This window comes from Neopsephotus bourkii, unplaced genomic scaffold (assembly GCF_033783945.1).
Source record: "Neopsephotus bourkii isolate Nb327-2 ecotype Australia unplaced genomic scaffold, CSIRO-AGI_Nbou_v1 NB_1574, whole genome shotgun sequence".
NCBI lineage: Eukaryota > Metazoa > Chordata > Aves > Psittaciformes > Psittacidae > Neopsephotus > Neopsephotus bourkii.
Genome location: NW_026902050.1, coordinates 3,976,965 through 3,997,440, shown reverse-complemented (window position 1 = coordinate 3,997,440; position 20,476 = coordinate 3,976,965). Strand labels below are relative to the sequence as shown.

Genomic DNA, 20,476 nt, shown 5'->3' with positions numbered 1-20,476 from the left:
TGGACATCTCATCCAGCCAAGCCCTAGCCTTGTGCTTACCTCATGCTTCAGTCTCTCCTGCTTGTGGCATAAAACACAGTCTTCCAAGCAGTTGACTTATCTCAAGTCTTGGGGTATCTGTCTTGTGACATAGAGGAGATCAGAGCAAATGATATCACGGTCATTTCTGTTCCTAAACTATGAAACACAAGTACTCCCAATGGCTCTCAGGAAACTCTATACTCTGGAGCCAGCTGCTTGCTTCTTTATGACAAATATTGGGCACAGCATTCCTGCTGACCCCCTGGGACTTGCCTGCCTCTCTTACTGCATTTGAACTGGATCTCATATAACAAAACACCATATTCAGTAGAGACCATGGCAACTCAACACAGCTCTGTCAAAATTCCCCCATGTATCCCAGCAGGATCCAGCCCTTTTTTTTTTTTTTAATAGGACCTGTAGAAAAAATTGCAAGTTGAGAGAAATGATTCCCAAAAGTAGCTTTACCTTACCAGGTGTCAAAGGAGTAGGAGTCTTTAAATGAAACTGGAAAAGGACTCCCCTGTGGCAAAAGGACTCTCAGCTTCAGAGCAGGATTTTGTCTTTGCTGTGTGGTTGCGTATCTGCTTAATATTTTTATGCCAGCTGGGTGGAGACCTCATAGCAGCCTTCCAGTGTCTGAAGGGGGCCTATAGGGATGGTGGGGAGGGACTTTTCATTAGGGACTGTAGTGACAGAACAAGGGGTAACGGGTTAAAACTTAAACAAGGAAGGTTTAGATTGTATATAAGGAGGAAATTCTTTCCTGTTAGGGTGGTGAGGCACTGGAATGGGTTGCCCAGGGAGGTTGTGAATGCTCCATCTCCGGTGGTGTTCAAGGCCAGGTTGGATGAGGCCTTGGGTGGTATGGTTTAGAGCGAGGTATCCCTGCCCCATGGCAGGGGGGTTGGAACTTGATGATCTTAAGGTCCTTTCCAACCCTAACTATTCTATGATTGTATGATTTTCTGTCTGTATTTTCCCTCAGTACATACACTATGTGGTATCATGGTGAGACATGTTTGTGCTGGCATAGCTTTAAAAAAGCAATGTGGAAACCCTTAAATTATTAAGCATCCCTCCAAAGTCTGTCTGCTTGATCTAAACTGTGCAAGGTGGTGTGAATAGTTTTACATTATTCATTAATCCCTTCAGAAACCTGGAAATCTTTCAACTGCAGAAAGATAATGCTTTGTTGTAATATAATGGTAAGTAATGCCATCTCAAAAGTTGATATGCTGCTTTCTGGTAAGCTTCTACTCTTTGCAGGGAACTTATAGGAGGGTCTTTAAAATTATCATTCTGTACAGAAGTGTATTTTTGCTAGTCCTGTTTTCAGCATGCTCCCTGAAAAACCATAACCTGCACTGGACTCCACATCTCTAGGTAATTGTTCAGCTTGCTCTAGTACTATTGCACAATATAGGCAGGACATCACATCTGTGCCCAGGCCAACTCAGCCAGGCAAGGTGTATTGTTATTTTCTTACTTGAAAGTAGGGAACATCCTTGCGGGTAATTCCATCAGTCTTAACTACCCCACATCACTGTAGTGACAGGGTAGGAGAGGGCTAAGTTGGGCACTGTGCACGGAGATGTGAGTCCCTGACACATGCCTGTTGGCGAACATCCCTTTGGCATGTAGGAACTCATACGGCATTCCCTCACTGCAGCCCCAGGCACGTTGATTGTAAATGGGTGTGATGATAGTCACTTCGTGGCTAACCTAATGAGACTTCTAGAAGGTGCTGTGTATGTCAGGGATAAGGTCCTCAGTTTGCCAGGACAGCTGCTGTCAATAAAGCCTAGTACAGATGTTCTGCTGACGACCTGTGGAGACCAAGGACAGAACCATGCTTCTGTCTCCTCCCCGTACCCTGCTGCTTTTGAAAGTGCTAAGCCTTGTACCTTTCTGATTGCAGAGGACATACCATGAAAATTTCTTTGGGCTTTTGCCAGGTATTCTTATTAGGAGGCTGCCAAGATACAGTGACTCCATGCTAAAAATAGCAATCATAGATAATGCAGCCTGAGCTCACAGGTATCTTTTTGCTCTGTGATAACTTGGTTCGATGTGATTAATTTAGTGATTTTTTTTTTTTTCAGTGTAACATGACCTTTCTGAAGAAAACCATCTTTTCTCTTTCAGCCCAAGTTCCGCTTTCACATCTCGTTGTACCTATACTCCTTGCAGCTGGCTGGATAGTGGGCTGTGCACTAATGGTTTACATTGTCTTCTCCTGATGGAAGTGAGTGACTTGTACAACATCAGGTACTATCTGTGCTTTCTTCGGTTTTCACTGCCACCTTTTTAAACATAATTTCCTTTGTCTTACAGGACAAAAGAATTCACAGTGATGTTGATTAGAAGAGCCTGGATGTTAAACTGAAATTTCTAATGACTATTATAAAATGATTTGGTTTTAATGTCAACACTGCAAACATGGTGTATGCTTTTTATCTACAACAGAAGTTTGAAATGCTAATTAGAGTTTTAGGAAGAATCATCAAACCAACTTTTCAGGTTTCAAATGGTTTGTAATTGATGGAGTAGTTTCTGGAGTCCAGCAGTAGGTCAGATACCTGCCTGCTTTGTTGTTGCCACATTGAATTGAAGCAGTTTTGGAAACTTTTCCCAGAGTTAGTGATGCATTGCTGGACAAAAAAAGTGAGTTCAGCTCATTTATAAGATGTGCTGAGCAGTGGAAGAAGTATCTCAATGTGTGTTGGAAAGTAGTAAGTGAGTTAAGACATTTTTTAAGTTTTGTAGTAAAAAATAAATTACTAAATTTAAAATATCATGGTGGTTCGCTTTCCCTGTCCCAAGATCTTCAGGGTGTCTTAAATAATTTTTCTGAAACTACATTACCTTCCTTTTATAAAAAAGCAAACAGTCAGTCACAGAAGCATACTAGCACATAAACCAAAAGAAGTCCTTTAGAAAATGAAAGGCAGACAGGGAAAGTTGCTTGGTAGCAATGCATCCTCAAATGTATGGCTTGGACTTTCTCAATTCTAAATATTTAATAGCATGTAGATAAATATGAAATTAACTGTTGGTCTCTTCTGTTTACATGATGCTCGGAGCCCAATACTGTATTTTTCCATTGATAACCAATCCAGTTCTTGCCAAATTAAATGCTGCTGGACTCATTGGGCAGTGAAGCAGATCGCAACCATGTGGAATTTAGCCCTGTTTTCTGGCATGCTGGCAGCCCCCCTCTGCTGGCACCAGCCAGAGTGCAATCCAGGGAGACCGGAGAACAAAGCTGCGATTCAAAATGAACCTAAATAACTAGTCTGGAAAAAAATGCAACACAATAGGTCTGAAAATTCAATTTCTGCACCTCGCAGGAGCTGTTAAAAAACTACGGGATGGAAACTACTGGCTGCATAGCAATTTTCAGAAAAGAGCCTGGGAATTGCCATGTATCACAATCTGAATTCAGGTCAGAAATGCCGTAAGGGTGGTGTGAAAAGAGAAACACTATCCTGGGATGATTACCAGAAAAATGCCTTGAGAGATGCTGAAGCCACCCCCTGCACTATAAGCAAGGGTTGGGCCTCCCCAGCCTGCTGCAGCTGGCTTGGCCACTGCAGGAACCAGCTGTGGGTCAAGGGGAAGGAACACAGGAGAGAGCAGTAAGAGGGAACTGAGACTGGTAATGTTTAACCAGTGAGACAAGAAGCACACTGGATAGGTTCAGTCTAGAAAAGAGCAGATGGAAGGAAATGTAAGTATTAAATTTACCAGACTTTCTGAAAGATGAAGTGAATAATCTCTTCTTGAGAACTAGCAAGTGAAGAACTAGCAAGTAAAATACAGGCTGTCCTTATGGTAGAGGTGCAGAAGTACTGGAGGAAGTTTTTAAGCATAATTATGTTAATATTGATTCCTGGAGGCTTTTGACAGGTGCACAAACATCCCCTGACATCCTGCAGGAATCCTTGTGATCCTGCCTTGGTGCTGGAAGGCAGCAATTTCGTATCTTCTCAGTCTTTATGACCAAGTACTCCCATGAAATTCTGCGGGACTGTTCTCAGAGACCTATAGGGATGCTTGGGAGGGACTATTCATTAGGGACTGTAGTGATAGGACAAGGGGTAACGGGTTAAAACTTAAACAGGGAAAGTTTAGATTGGATATAAGGAGGAAATTCTTTCCTGTTAGGGTTGTGAGGCACTGGAATAGGTTGTCCAGGGAGGTTGTGAATGCTCCATCCCTGGCAGTGTTCAAAACCAGGCTGGAAGAGGCCTTGGGTGAGATGGTTTAGTGTGAGGTGTCCCTGCCCATGGCAGGGGGGTTGGGATTAGTTGATCTTAAGGTCCTTTCTAACCATAACTATTCTATGATTCTATGATTCTGTGATTCTATGAAGCAATAGAACCAACAGATGGTAACAGGCAGGTACTACTTCTGATGTTAGGGTTTTTGGCATGCAAGGAAAACATTTTAATGCTGGTTGCAGTGTTAGGAAAAGTCTGTGTAGCATCGAATAGGAGGTGAGCTGCAGATCACCCACACTGCTTAGGTGAAGCCATGTGAAGGAAGGCAGCACTGTTGTCAGAGCAGCGAGACTGACTGTGAAGGCTCATGTTCAAATTTTTTAGCAGTACCTGATTTTTGAGAGTAGGAAGATCTGATTTGGCACAGTGAAACAGAATAACTCTCTAGGCTGGCTTCAATATTGTCAAGCTGACTTGCTAAGTACCAAGGGAAAAGATGTCTCCGCCAGTTTTGAGGAGTAATAAAAGCAAATTTATTCCAATGAAACACTCATCCCACACACTGACCACTCTGCAGTGTGGCCTTTTGCAACCACCTTCAGGACAACCCACTCAGGTGTCTTCATAAATGAAACTACACTGCTGAAACTTCCCACACTTGCAAGTATGTATTTGGTAATTGAAGGTTTGGGGTTTCTTTTTATTCTCAAAAAATAAAACAAGTGTTTGAGTACTGTGTCTTTTCTCTAAAATGGGGCAATGCTAGTGAGTTATGAGAAGAAAAATGTACAAATTTGTATTTCTTCCAAAGTTTGGGTCCAAAGTTACTGAAGTGTGGCAGTTTTTCTGTCACTGTGGCAGTAAGTAGAATGTTTCCACTGTCATGATGCTGGAGAGGATGCTGACTTCCTTTGAAGTATGATGCCATTGAGGTCTGAAGAGCTGTATTGCATCACCCGAGATCCAGTGCTCAGTGAGCAAAAGGTGCCTGCAAACCCTTAGGGTGGGCACATTTGTCAAGCCCCCTTTTCATATCTATTGTTTCCTTGCAGACAGGTGATTTTCTGTGATCTAAAGATTATTTTTACTCATTAATTATTAATATTTTTAGATATAAAAGTGGGAACATTTGACTTCTCATTCCAGAGAAATGCAGCCAAGCTTGTACCATGGCCTCTGCTTGGCTTTTCCCATTACCCACTGCACAACTATCCGAGTTGATTAGGGATGAGTCTCTGTGCAGTGCTGCATACAGCTTCCTGGTAACTGTTCCAACCTCTTGTTTACATCCTTTTAATGCTTGTAAGCCAGTTTAAGGATATTGGTATACACAAAAGTATAACTGTGTTTCTTTCTGCTGGGTACAGTGGAGCCATTGGGTGACAGCCTGCTTACCAGCGCTTAGCTTAAGGAGACCTTCCTGCCCCAGACCAGAACCAAAGGCAGTGGCTCCAGGGCACTTTGCCCACCTCTCCTGTCTCTTCTGCCTTGACGCTACCACCAGCACAGGGACCAGTTTAACCTGCCCCTTGACCCACTGGCTCCAGGCCCAGCTTGGCAGTGCCTTTCACACCTGGGTTTAACCATGTCACTAACTAACGGTGCTGCCCTAGCCCTGCTAGTAGACAGCTCCGTTTCCAGAGAAGCATTCACGGAGGATGAGCTTCCTTGCTCTTCATCTCCTCCCGGTTAAGAGTGGAAGGTGAAGAACACACCCATGGCAACCCCGGGCCACAGTCCCCGTGGGGCCTTCCGAGGCCTGGCCAACCGCGGTGCCACCGGCGGCGCACGCAGTGAACAACACCCCCTGCGGCCCCGGCGTGGTGTTCGGTGCTGGTGCTGCCCCGCGGGGGTGGCCTGATGGAGACCACGGCACGGAAAGAAGCCAGGCCCAGTGCGGCCGCTCTAACGTGTACCGGGTCACCGTGACCCTGCTGGAACACGAGCTGGGCAAGGGCACTGAGGGGCGGTGCCCGAGAAACTTCTGGAACGGGGTGGAGCTACTGAGGGGCGGGGCCCCTTGTTGCCCTGGGGACCAGGCGGTGGTTAGTGTGGGAGGTCAGTCTGGTAGGGTTAGCCTTTCGGCTGTCTTGGCAGGCGTTACAGCAGCGCCTCGTCCCAGGCTTGACTTAAAACCGCCTCTGGGAGGTGTTTCAGCATGGACTGGCATAGGTACAAGTCCTTGCCCCACCCCAGGCTGTGGGACGCTGGCGCACACCACCTGAAGCTTCGCTTTACCTGCGGTAGGGATGCTGCTGCCACAGGTAAGGAGCAACGTCTGGTTTTGTGTTAATTGTGAATGGGGATAGCTGATTGCTTAACTTTGTCTTATAAGAGTGCATCAGACCCGTAAAGCTTAAATGATTCAAAGTACAACAGTAATGGTGTTTCTGTCTGTGTGTAGAAATCGAGACCTACCTCAGACCCTATCAAAGTTTGCAGACCTGTTCTTGGTTCCCATCTGACAGTGCTGAGGAGGCTTAGCAGCTGTCTTCCTTTACGGGGGTTCTGTGTTCCTTTACTAGGGCTAGTGGCATGTGATTAATTAAGGTTGTTTTTTAAAATAATTCTGTTGTACAAAGCTGTGGAGAACATCGTTTCCAGTGTGAAAATACAGGATTTGAAAGTTCTTACCATTTCGTGAGGTGTTTTTTTTCCTTTTGAAGTTGCATAGCGGGGTTGCATTTTGTTTGTTTCAGTTCTTGTTTACTGACACCTTAAAAAAGTGATCCTGGGAAATTGGTGGTGTTTAGGTTAATTGATTTGCACGATGTTATTGTGCTTCACCAGCTGTAGGAGCTGGAGATGAATCCATCCTTGCCATGATCCAGCTGAAAGGGGCTGACCTGGCCATACCCCAGACTGGATACTTCATGTTACTGGTAACAGGTCAGAGCTAATAGCAGCCTCTTACTCTTGATGTTCATGTGGGAGCTGGGTACAGTTAGGAAGCCGTGCTGACTGGTGAAGGGTCTCTCTGGGGCATTGGGCCTGTCCTTTATTTCCAGCCCTCATCCCAAGTGTTCGCTCTGTTCCCTTTGTCTAGAAAGAGAGTTGTGGTCTCTCGGCCATTTGAAGAGGCCAGCTTGTACCTGTTTGCAGTCATGATGTGTTGATTAGTATACATCAGTATTTAACGTTTTTACAGCAGCAATGTTTTGGAGCCCTCAAGGTTGCAGTGTTTTCAGCCTGCTGCTATGCAAGGAGGTGTAGTCAGTGACCATTTCAGTGCCAGTGATTCATGAGTTGAGGTGATATGACAGGAAAACATTTGGAAGACGTTCTTTATTGTGAGGGTAGTGAGGCACTGGCACAAGTTCCCAAGAGAAGTTGTGGCTGCCCCATCCCTGGCAGTGTTCAAGGCCAGGTTGGATGGGGCTTTGAGCAACCTGATCTAGTGGAAGCTGACTCTGTCCATGTTAGGGGGTTAAAACTTGATAAGCTTTAAGGTCCCTTCCAACCCAAACCGTTCTGTGGTTCTCTGACAGGCTGCAAGGCAGATAGAGTTCACACCTACAATAATATTTTCTGTTGTTACTCATGAAGGTGTATGGTTTAATTAAAGGTTGTAAACCTTTTGTGTTTCAAGATAGCAGTGGTCATTGGAGGTAGTCTTAACAGGATGAAGCTGAATTACTTAAAACTGATTTAATAGATTATTGATTTAGTAATCAAATGGTAGCTACCAGTACTCTATGTAAGTACCTGATTCTGGGTGGTAATGAAGGGAGAAGGTCACCAGAGAAACTTCATACTTGAATGAGAGATCCTCCTGGAGAACAACAGTTAACTAGGATTAGGAACGTAGCTGATAGAGACAGCAGGCTTTACCGAGTCCAGTCCTGAAAGGTGTCCTCAGAAAAGGTAGGAAGGGTTTCTTTTAATCTGGGGGGAACATTCTGGTGAGTAGCCTTCTGTAGTTTCATCTGGTTGAAGATGTACTGGACAACTGGTTTATTTAGCGAAGAGCCTGGGAGTTGCTGCTGGCTTCCTCCCTGATGCAGTTATGAGTTATGCTTTCTGCCATCCATTTTGACATCCATACCTCATCAAGGTGATTAATGACTTTGCCTCAGTTTATTGCCTCATAGCTGGACTTCAGGCACACAATTTATATAGGCATGAAGTCCAGCCTAGCGTAGAAAGTCTCAACACTGGCAGCATAACTACCTTCTGCCCCTACGTTAGTTTCTCATAAAATACTAAATCAAGTTAGTGTCAGTCCTTATGTTCAAGGCTCTTGCTGAAATAGTACCAGGATATCTATAAACAATTCTGGATCAAGGGTATAACTGGCAAACCTAGTCTTGAAGCACTGTGTAACTACTAGAAGGTGACCTGAGCAGGAGGAGGATCTTTTCTCAGGATCTGATTCAACTCTGGATCAAATTGTGACTTCTGAGGTCCAACAGAAACCACATAATACAATTTTTCTGTGTACCATACTTTCATCTTTGTGTCTCCTCCAACATGAATAGATATAGCATATATATATAACTGTGTGTACACATATACATATGTACATAACTAAATGAAAGTGCATGCTGTATTGCATGTCAGCTGTTGTAGTGAGGAGAGTAACAGCAAGCATATTCTCATTTAGAATTCTGAGGTGTATCATGGTTGAGGTTTAAGACTTGGAATAGATATGGGGTATTTGGTAGCAATCAAGTGGAAATAGTCATCTTGCATAATTTTACAACTTCATCAATAAAATCCTCATACAAGGAAGGAAGCCTTAGGACAATAAAATGGTCTACTTAGTAGCCTTACATGTGTAATCTCACAAAGGATTGATTATTACAAACTGTATTCTGTTGTTTCCATTAGTGTAATAGCTAACTGCTACGTGAGGGTCTGCATGGAAAATGGAGAACATACTGAATAGTACTATTGTCACCAGGAGGTCAGTGTAAAACAGAAGCCGTGAATGGGAAGTCTGAATACTGTCACCATGAGAAATTTTGTCCCAAATGTATGACTGCTAGATTCTGCTGTGTTTGTAAGATTCTGATGGTACCTGTAAAGGCTGTAAGAGGGTTGCATAGTTTGGCCATCAGTGCACATATTCCTTCCTAGGTACAGGAAGCTGTTCTCCTACCAGAGGTAACAGTCTTTGATGCGAAGTGTTCTAAACATCTGTAGTTACACAGCAGAGTCCCAGGCAGCACGACAGCAGCTGGGCCTGCACGAGGGAATGAATATAATTTCAAAAACAAGGAGGTGAGTAGGACTCCAGGGCACGGATCCAGCCTTCTGCCTGTTACTGAGTCAGAGAGGCTGATCTGAGCTCATTAAGACCCACATCTATTAAACACTGATTTTATGAGGAAAATTTGTTTTTCTTCCTTGGGTCACTGCCATCATTTACTCCCATATTTGGTTCTGGTATCTCAACGTGTGATGAGAATTGAATTAATGCAAGACCAGAGGAGACATCAAGACACGTGGAGTCTGAATAATTTGGGAAAAATCTGCCTGCTGTCAAACCCCAGCATATTTATTTTTTTTATGATCATTGGTGCCACTTTCATTTGTTTTCTGAACTGTCTGCTTTCTGTTCTGTGGGACATTGCTCCAGTAGTGCAAAGTTGGTTGTATTATATAAAGTAATTCCAGATTCTGCTATGCTCACTAATAGGGTAACTGACTCAATATGTGCATCTTTGATTCTTCTGGAGGGGAATTGATACCAGTGCCTCCTAATAAAATAACTTTTGGACTTTTTTTGGGTTAGTGGGAGGATTTAATTCTGAGATAACTTAATCTTCTATTAGATTATCCTTCTATGAATATTACACCTTCAGAATTAGATTTTTAATTATTGTTTTTCTGTACTACTGTAGTAATGTAGACACTGTGAGCTGTGCTCCTGTTCCAACCTTCTTCATTGCTGAGCAATGAAATGACCCAATGATTTGAATGAAACACCAGTAATTTGCCCCACGCACTGAGCTCATGTGTGTGTCTGCATGAAATATGATTGCCCATTTCTATGTGAATGAAAGGTAATAATGATTGGTGTATGTAGGAGCAGAGACGTATGTATGGAGAAGACACTTCCCGAGCAGCTGGAAAGGTTGTTGCTTTGTGGAATAAGAATTCCTTGATGGTTTAGCTAAGAAAATGAACATTGTACTTAGCAGACTTTCAGCAGCTGGTCAAGTAAGAAAAGCACTGGGAAATACTTAAAGGAAAATTATACATGCTGTGGTATATTACAGAAACATCAAAACTTTCCCTGTGTTGAGTTAAAAAGGAAGGAGTCCAGGAGAAGGGGGGTGGGGGGGGGAACCCCAAGGAGTGTGCACACATTATGGATCCCCAGTGCTTGGCTTTTCCTGGAAGGTTAATGCAAGGGTCACTGCTATGCTCAGAAACTAAAGGATCCTTTGGGTCAGTATCTAAACTATGCAGTAGGGGAAAAAGTCTCCTTTCTATGGCCTTAGTTTTATTTCTGGGCATCTGTGTCTGACAAACCTTTCATCTGATGTCCTATGGAGTTGCATTTTTTTGTTATCTTCTTGTTTTCATCTGAAGTCGCCATGAATGGTGATTTTTAAGCTAAAGGATTAGCATCAAGACATTCAATCCCTGTGAGAACTGAAATGAGAGTATGGCAGCCTTTGAATCGGAATATGTCCTTACTTAAACTGTGAGCTTCTCTAGGATTTGGTGGTGCTAGAGTTTGGAAAGAACAAAATATGACCATGGTTAACCACTAATGCTCTTTGAGAAAAGGACTAAGGTACCGGGGTGGGTTCCAACTGTGTGTTGCTGCCTTCCTGCCTCATTTTGCATTGGAAGGAAGCCTTGGGGCACAGGCAGAGAGTGAAGCACAGCCTGATCTGAATGATCAAGAGACAGGACCAAGTGCCAGAGTTCTGATTCCAAGTGCAGCCTGTAGGATGTGGGGTTGAATCACCTTAGTTCTTACCTCTGCTGACGCTTTTCTTTGTTGGTTAAGCACAATGCTGGGCAAAATCCTTTCTTGGGCAATTGTTACTCATAAGCCATATAGGTAAAGAACTCTCTGAACAATGTTATGGAACGTGTAAATCCATTGTGGCTCCTCTGAACACAGTATGTGCTGTGTCTTACCTATTTCTTGCTGTACTGTGATTTTCCACCAAGTGTTGCAAAAGACTGAGAAAACTCAGGTCTTTTATGTTTTGGAGCTCACGTAAATGACCATGATTCGGTATCTGAAACTGAGATGTTCAGAACTGGGGGTGGGTGGGGAAGAAGTAGATGTAGCATATGTAGATATGTAGGAAAATACATTAACACTTGGTTAAGAAGAAGTAGTGGTTAACGAGTCACTTGTCTGGAAGCAGAAATCCCTGAGGGTTATTCTTAGCAGCATCCTCACCCTTGGAGCTTTTCCATGGGCTGTGAGTCCAGACACTGGTCTACAGCTTGAGGGCCCTTTGGGTGGTGCAGTCCTGTCTGACCTCATCAAGCACAGGGCCCTGTGGCTGGAGTGAAGCTGGTTTACTTTGAATCATGGCACCTCAGCAGTTATGTACGTTTGATACCTGTTTCATTAATGCCTTGCCAATTAATTGGCCAATGTCAGTATTTGTGTGTATTTTATGTAGTCCCCAAAGTTTTGTCAGTCAGCTGCTGTGGAAAGTCAAGTCAACTGAAACAACCAAAAGACATCTGTAGAACTATAGTGATTGACTCTTTAGATTTTAACGTAAGCTGACAGGCATACTGTAAGTTGTTTATAATTTGGTGTTAGGTGAAATGGAGTAGGTTTTTTTTCTTCAGAAGTATAAACAAATGCAGAAATTTGCTGACTGGATCCTGCTATAGCTCAGTCTTGCTGTTTTTTAGACTTACTTTTGAGTAACTCTGTCCTTTCTTGAGAGGAAATATATCATAGAGCTGTTAGATTTTTTTTTTTTCATGCCTGTAGATTTTTTTTTCCCTGTGTACATTTCACTGGTGTTAACAGGGATGTTGTGATAAAGCAAAAAGCAGAAGTGACATTTCAGCCAAAATGAAAAAATGCAAAATGTATAACAAGAAGGAAATCGGGCACATACCAGCTCTTCCCTTCAGATTTTGATGCTCTCCTCAGAGCGCCAGAGCTCTTGGGAGGGTAGGAAGGATTTGACAAGGGCAGCCTGACCAAGCTTTTGAGGAGAGGGACTGTAACCCTCCCTTGATGACCTCTCCCAGCCCTGATGCTGATGAGTGTAAATCCTGCGTGACTTGTAGCAGCCTTCGTGCAGGCAAATGCTGGAAATGGCTCTGCAAAACCAGCTTGCAAAGTAACAGCTGTTATCTTAGAGTGCCCAAACTTGTATGAATGTATTTAAAGAAGAATACAGCAGAGGGAGAAGTTTTAAGCTTAAGTGGGCAGGAAATGAGGAAAAAACACTGCAGATGGATATGTAATTGTATGATTATTGGCCAGGGATTTATTTCTTTAAGACAATACAGAAGGAAGGTGACTTAAGTAGCTGGAAAAGGAAAACCAGGAATAAAACTATCAAAGGCAAGGGAATTGTAGGATTCTAAAATGAGGAGATAGCCTATATTCATCCACAAATCAATATCAATTTAAATATTCATCAGGTGTTAACAGACTTTTATTTCTTTTATGTATGGAATACTGTCTTTTTCTGGAAATTCCTTGCCTTCTGTTGAGGTAATACTGCTGGGTTGTTGGTTTGTTTTTTGTTTTTTTTTGGGGGGGAGGTTGTGCTATTTTTCACTCTTTCTGGTTTTGAACACTAACAAACACACACCGATGCACACTTCGTAGAGCACTATCTTTTTTCTACATATTGTCACAAATTCTTCATCTCTCTGGTGTTCCTGCCAACTTGATTGTAAGCATCTTCTCAGTAAAACAGAAACTACGTTTTCTTAACCAGTATAGCCAAGGCAGGTAAAGTTGATGGAAAACACATTTTATCAATGCAGCGTTTGTGTCAGTGATACCATCTTTACTGGTTTCAAAACTTTTGGCACTGAGTCTGGCAATTTACTGAATTCACAGGTGCCTCATGCCAGGCTCATGGAAATGCTAGGGTGGACCAGTGCATTTGTACACAACTTAAACTCCTGCTGGGAAATCCAGGAGTGTTTAAATGTGGAACTGAAGAAGCAGAAAACGTGAATGCTGCAGTGAGTGGCATGTCCTTCAGTTTTGTTTTTAGTTCTGCTGATTTTCACTCTGCCTCCCTTTAGTGGTCAGGAGTGACTTGATCACACTGTGGGGAGAAAGTACTGGAACAGAAAGCTTTCTGCAGTCAATTTTGGTGTGATTTCCATAGGTACTAAATAACCTACTGACATCTGCTTGTAAACTAGAAGAATATGATGTAAATTCTCCTTGTGTTGCTTGTTACAGATGCTGAGGTGTGGTGTTTGGGGCGAGTACATAACTGTATTTGCAGAGGGGATTTTTTTTCTATTTTTTATTTTTTTGTTTAAAGAACACACATTGCAATTGACTCATAATTTCAGTTTATTATCAAAATGTTTTGATCAGATGACAAAGTCGGAAAGCTGAAAGGAACACAGGTTTTTAAATACACCTATTGTAGCAGTCATCTGAGGTATCTGGTACTTATTTTTGGAAATCTGTTTGCTTTGATATACAAAGCAGTAAGTTCCTTTGCAATCTGCATGAGGATGTTTAGTACATAGAAACGCAGATTTAAAGCCTTTTACCTTCTTACTTAAAGCTCCTTCTGATTCTTGTAATCATTTGTGCATCTTCACTGATGTGAGGACTGACATCGATCAGAACATGTACAAATATTGTGCAGAATCAGACCCTATAGACTGAGAAAGTCAGCCTGAACACTTGAACATTGGTGTACTCCATTGGAGAGCTCAGTTTTATAGACTTATATTATTGCCTGATACCATGCTTTACTCAAATTTCCCAGTTCTATGCAGCCACTGATAAAATATATTACAATGCTTTAAGTCAAAAGTGTAGTTGGATTTAAATATAAAAACTATGATTTATACATTACTAGAAACTTTAAAAAAGACAAACTTCAGAGAAAGCAAGAAAAAGCTTAGAAAACTGTGAAAGGGTCTTTGATTGCAATCTTACAGATTATACGTTCAAAAATTAATAAATTACCTACAGTTACCTACAATTACCTGCAGTTTGGCTGGAAAGCAGTAAATAATCTGTTGTAAATAGTGACTTCAGGTAGTACACACTGGAATAATTAGTGAGTTACTTAAGTACAGCAGGTCTTTGGACTCCTCTTGTGTAAATGGTTTCAAGTAAAAATGATAACATTTGGTAGAACAGATCTATCATAACAGCAGGGGTACAAAGTCTGACAGGATATAAACTTCTACTATCATGTTCTGATGTCTAAAACTGGGTTACTTAATATTTCCTCCCTCTGCCTGATGAGAAATACGCATTCACCGACCTTTGGGAGATAACGTGTTACACTTTGACATTTTTAAATAAATCTAAAAAGCCACTGGTCAGTGGGGACCAGGTTTATTATAAGTGAATGGTACTGTATGCTGTCCAGTGACTTAGATTCTACAAGGTTCAGTGTTAGGAAAAGCAGCCAGTCAGCTAGAGCAGCTAATTGCTGCATTGGCATTAGTCCTTTATTTGATGTTTTGGGGTGTGATTTTGTTGGTTTGCCTGTTCACTAAGAATTACAGTGAGTACTTTAGCATATTCTGATCAGTTCTCTTCACCTTCTCAAAGTAAGTTCAAGATTTCTGTTCTGGAAAGCTTCTCGAGATGAAAAGTTTACAGTTCTGTCACCAAACACGGCACTTTTTAGCAGGATCCATGTAATTTCTGTTGGTGCATGAAAAGGCTTCAGAAAACTCTGGGGAGTTCTGCAATGATCCTATGACCCTTTAAAACGAAACAACATCTTGTAATTGTTGCTTTCCTTTGTTTAAAACAAACAAGACAAGTCACATCTGGTAACTTTTTTTTTACTTTTTTTTTTTTGTGCATCACCTCAAAATACTGTGGGAAATGCCTGAATTTCTGAACTCTGACTACTGCTTCCATTTCACCTCAAGCAGTGCCTGTATTTTCTCTTTTCAGTTTGTATGGTCCCTGTTGACCCACTCCCCCTACCCTCCCCCACCCACCCCACCCCCCCCAAGAACAGAACCTGTCCTTTCTTTCTTACTGGCTCTCACAGAAATTCTCTTTATTTTACTCGTAACAGGTTTATTGCTTGTTGTTGGTTTACACTGAGAATTCTTTCACCTATGTTTTGCTGTAAAGTTGCTTAGTAAAGGGAAAACAAGGCCCTGAGGTAGAAGCCTGCAGTGTAACTTCTCAGTAAATGTTCATTTACATTTTTACACCAATCATATTTCAACTGAGATCATATTGCTTCTCTGAACATTCTTCACAATTGTTCCAGTGAATGAGTTTCCAGGAAAAAACTCATACACAGAACAGCTTTCAAGTCAGTATGAGGACAGTCTAGCCAAAGCAGTTTTTAAATGCATAATTGTGAACATATGTCAATGTATTGAGTTGTTCATTCCTTCCATGGAAATACAGCATGTACATACCTCTGCAGACCAACTGCTTCAAATGTCAAGTGTAGATACTGATGTATATTGACTCTGGACCAGGAATTATTTGAAGAACCATTTCTTTGAATAATTTGTGATTGTTCTGTGAATAACCTTACTCATTAGATTCAAAAGAACCAGGAAGCATCTACAGAAGTTGATGTTAAGCAGCTGACATCTGCAACAATTTGACTATCTCTACAAGACCAGAAGTGAGATGACCTACTAGCTGGTCTTGGGAACCAGCAGTGGAACAGGAGGCGACAGCACAGAAAAATGATTACAAAGCAAGTAATGCGTTTCAGTGACGTAGCAGCACTTCACTGCTCTTAAGGACCAAAACTGCTAAAATGGGATTTTGCCAGACAAAGCAAAAAGTATTTTGGGTGTAATAAAACTCTACTTAGAGTTGTTAATAACAAATGGGTAAACCAGTGGTGGAATAAGAGTCCTGCTTCATTTACTAACACCCCAGAACTACTGGGATTTGGTACATAAGCAGGGCTTGAACTGTATCTGTTATTATACTTGCTCTGTTTTAATTTTTCATGTTAACACTCAGATACAGATTCTCTTCCACCCATCTTTGATGATTACTCAGTCTAAGGCATCTTTCTGTTAACTTCTTATTTATCCAGTGGACAAGAGATTCTACGTGTCCAGTATTCAGTTGTTAGCCCATAAACTAAATTTGTACTGTGCAACTAACCATGTTTATGAAGAGCTGCCTATCCTGCCTGTAAGGAGAAATATCGTGCAGTCAATGTAGCAGGTGTTAAATGACCAAAAAAACCCACTCCAACCCCCAAATAATAAAAAAGGCACAGTGGGAGCTGTTGTGTCACTTAAATAGTATGTCATCAGGCAGTAATTTTGTGTGTATGTCTTGTACTGAAATGCTTTCTATTTTAGAGCTCTTAAGGAGGCCTCACCTGAAAATTACTTCATGTTCTAAAAATGTTAATATGGTTTCTCATTAATACTTGTGTAATTCCATATGAAATTTATAGCCTTTCATACTGATGTAAAAACAGAACAATACATGATGTAATATATCCAAGATACACGCAAATAGAGTCCCACAACATGCTGAACTAGTGAATTTCAAAGGGCTCGTGACTTGCACAAATGTGAAACACAAAGAGGAGACACAGTTCTGATGAGCCTCATCAGCCTTACAACCCAGGGTGCTGAGGGGTGGGACTTGAGGCATAAACTGTCTCCAGGAGGAATCTCAAGATAGTACAGAAACCACCCACGGTGAAATGCCAGTCAAGTAGCAATTGAAAGAACAGTTGCTGCTTTCACTAAATATTTGGGTATGTGGGATAAACAAAGTAATTCTGAAAAGCCTTTGAAGGAATTATATAGGAATTAATGGTACCAGGAGAGAAATTTGCTAATGTGTACAGAAATCCTGGAGATGACATAGCCTTCCAAAGCAAACAGATGCTGTGATGTCTACCTTATCACTTGATCTCATGGCATTTGACCAAACCAATTTAGTAAAGCAAAAAACTTTGTTACACAACTGATGAATAGGTTGCTGTGACTTCAGTTAAAAAAAAAAAAGGTCCTATTCTGGCCCAAAGACTTCCACCCTGATCAGCCAAGTTCCCTGCACGACTCTACTGAACTTGAGCCCGCCTCTCTGCGGGAAGGCTGGCTGAGTACACAAAGCAGAAAATACAAATCTGCTTATTGCATCACAGTATCAGGCTTGTGACTGATTGAGGGGCAGTGATCTTCCACCTAAACCCCACTTCTGTTCCTCTTGCAAGACAGAGCAAATGGTGACCTTGTATAACACCTGTGACACAGTGGAGCTCTGGGCCTGGGCTGCAACAGATATTCTGAGAAATGCTGTCAACGTTATAGCAAAGACAGACCATTCCACTCTGGAACGGAAGAATGTCTTTCTAGCTGTAGATGGCAAAGGCCATTAACAGAAGGTCGTTTTCTCTCATGTTAGTGTTGCTGTTTAAAAGAAGATGGATTTTTTTTCCATGCTTGGAAGACTAAAATCCTTGAACTTCACAGATTAACTTGAGACTTTTCCTGTGACTTTATTGAAGGATGGAAGTTCATCCATCAAATGACACAGACTATCTGTCTTTCTCTTAACCACCTCCAGTGTGTTGTGTCTGTATACGTGTGCATGCCTAAATCTACCCTGGTAAGTGCACCCTAGCTTTTTGTGCGAAGTCCTTTAAATTCTATAGCTAAAATTTGTCTTGCACCTAGGAAGTGCACTGAAGATTATGTGCTGACCTGAATTTGCCTGGGCTATGCACGTCAGTTTTGATGGAATTCACAGCATATTCTGGTCTGTATGTTCCACACCATACCTAAACGCATAACAAAGAAAAGCATTTGTTAGCTATAAGATAAGGAAGAGACCTGCTCTTGTTTTGTGGCTGAATTAATGTATCTAGGGATAACAAAAATTACCTAACAGTAATTTATTTTCTCTACTTTGTGGTGAACACTGCCCAGCTTAGCAACTCTGCCATCTCTTAGTAAAACTATGGTCAGCCTGTTCTTTCTGATTTACTGTTAAACTGTACCTTCAAGTGATTTTCAAAGTCTTCAGTCAAGAAGTATAGAATACCTGTGCAAAGTTCACAAAAAACAGCTGTTTGTGGTTCATTTCAAGACCAGGAAGAAGTTTTTCTTTTCCATGCTTTTCCACAAAGTTTTCATAGGCCTGTAGAATGAATCGAGTAGAAATGTTAACAACTTCCAGCACGGACCATCAAAATGAAATTATGACAAGGAGGAACATTCTTTGACATACTTCTTCAAGGAATACCTTGGCCACCCATCTCACCACGTGCCACCTTTTAAGCAGGAGATGACAGGGACATTTCTTATTACTGTGATAACAGCAGCCTGACTGAACCAAGGAAGCTTTCCCATTGGATGTGCCTTAACAGTGCTGTTCTACAGCAGGTTTAGTGAAGCTGCCTGAATTATATTGGAATACATAGTTAGAGAAACAGGTCTAAAGGTGGCAATTTATTGTAGCAAAAAAACCCCAAGGCTAATGGAATAATTTCGGTAAGATGGGTACACTTGGAATAACAAGATTTTTGCATAATTACCCACCTGCTTACAGGGGAAAAAATTAAGAATGCAAAGGAGGACAATTGTGTTCTGAAATACAGTAGCTACTGAGAGTTTGTGCTGCTTTTCACTGAGCTTTATAAAGGTTAATGTATTAAATTCCACTGGGCTGTTACATATTTATCTAGGAAATTCTTTCATAGGGTTAATAAATGACTGCATAAAGCAAGGTGGTTCTGTCTTTAAAAAGTAGAATATGTTCTATAACAGAAATAATTGTTATTTTTCTGACATCAGCTGAGGGGTAGGTGGGAAGCTCTGTGCTAAACCAGCCTCCCAGCTGCTGGGGTTCCAAGCTGTCAGTATGAAGACTCACCAGCAGCACCTGTCTCCTGTGGGTCAGGCATTGCTACCAGTTACCCTCTGTATGTACCTCCACATGGAAAGGCATGCTGCTGTGCTGCTTTCTAGGGCACAGTCCCAAAATGAGCCTACCTGTGGCATCTCACATGATTTTTCCCCACAACTATTGACTTACAGTCTAAAATACCATACTTATGGTAAGATTTGCTTTCCCTGTACACAGTGCGGAGTTCTGGAATTCAGTATTACTAGCACAAAACTGACTCTGCAGGGAGAAGACATGGATTTTATCAGTCTCTAATGTTGCATTATAAAAGTAGATTTCTTTTTTCACTGTGATTTTGTTTTGTTTTAAAGCAAATTGCAGAAGATTTTAAAAGCTTTCCATAGTAAGAACAATTGCTTTCATGTTTCTTATGAAGCCCATGTGCCAAACAATGTGTTGTTAGTATATCATTACTGAAAGATGCTAACAAAATGGAGAAATGTTATGACTAAAGTCAGTGCTAATCTACAACACGAGGCAAGCCAATCAACTGTAGAAATGCAAGTTGAGGAAGAAGTGGTTAACAGGTCTACTGAAAAGGCTTGGAAGTTTAGTGGGAACAAGCTGAACAAGAGCCAGCAGTGCCATAGTATCACACAAAAGGCAAGTGGCATGTATAAACAGAAGTGTCTTATGAAGTATCCTTCAATGCTGTTTGGCATTGGCCAGGTCTCAGCTAGAGCCCTCTGACCAGTTTTGGGCACTGCACTTTTAAGAAAGATGTAGACCAACTGGAGAGAGGCCAGAAGAAAGCAGCAAGAATGAGCAGAGGTCTAGCAAACATGACCTATGAGGAAAGATTGAAGGAACTGGGTTTGTTTAGTCTAAAGAAGAGAAGTCTGGGCTTTCAAGTATGTAGCAGTGTTCAAATATGAAAAAGGTCACAGAAAAGAAAGGAGCAGATTGCTCCGTTTCCACTGTTGAAAGACACGATGGCACTCAAGGAGTAAGAGGAGGTAGCAGAGCTGCTCATACGGTATGTCTGAATGATACAGAAATGGTTGATTCTACCTGCTAGGAGGGGGGGGTGGGATGAGTAGATGGCCTCTCAGGATTCTTTTTGGAACCCTTTTTTAATATTCATATGATGTAATAATAGTTATGAGTATCTAATTCTTTTGTTGTAATACTACTTCTGACCTAGTTTTTTTCTGGCTACTCTCATTCCTTTCAAAAAGAGTGCCCCCTTTTCGTGGATTCG

At 41.6% G+C, this 20,476-nt stretch overlaps 2 protein-coding genes across 3 annotated transcripts in view; one reads left to right on the top strand and one right to left on the bottom strand.

Moving 5' to 3' along the window:
• The first annotated feature begins 1,002 nt into the window (after nt 1-1,002).
• On the top strand, nt 1,003-3,148 carry STRIT1 (small transmembrane regulator of ion transport 1). Its single transcript, XM_061371591.1, has 2 exons — nt 1,003-2,269; nt 2,359-3,148. The coding sequence occupies exon 1, from the start codon at nt 2,133-2,135 to the stop codon at nt 2,262-2,264; it is 132 nt and encodes a 43-aa protein (XP_061227575.1). The 5' UTR covers nt 1,003-2,132; the 3' UTR covers nt 2,265-2,269; nt 2,359-3,148.
• Nucleotides 3,149-13,716: 10,568 nt separating this feature from the next.
• MME (membrane metalloendopeptidase) overlaps nt 13,717-20,476 on the bottom strand; it is a 45,332-nt gene continuing 38,572 nt past the window's right edge. For both annotated transcript variants that reach the window (XM_061371558.1, XM_061371559.1), the window contains exons 21-23: nt 18,412-18,507; nt 18,072-18,148; nt 13,717-15,117 (exon numbers count right to left, since the gene is read on the bottom strand). In XM_061371558.1, coding sequence (XP_061227542.1) covers nt 15,018-15,117; nt 18,072-18,148; nt 18,412-18,507 — 273 coding nt within the window. In that variant the 3' untranslated portion in view covers nt 13,717-15,017. The remainder of the gene's footprint in view (nt 15,118-18,071; nt 18,149-18,411; nt 18,508-20,476) is intronic.

Bases quoted from the DNA above. Each gene is read 5' to 3' on its own strand.
- STRIT1 (XM_061371591.1), top strand. From the start codon at position 2,133: ATGACCTTTCTGAAGAAAACCATCTTTTCTCTTTCAGCCCAAGTTCCG.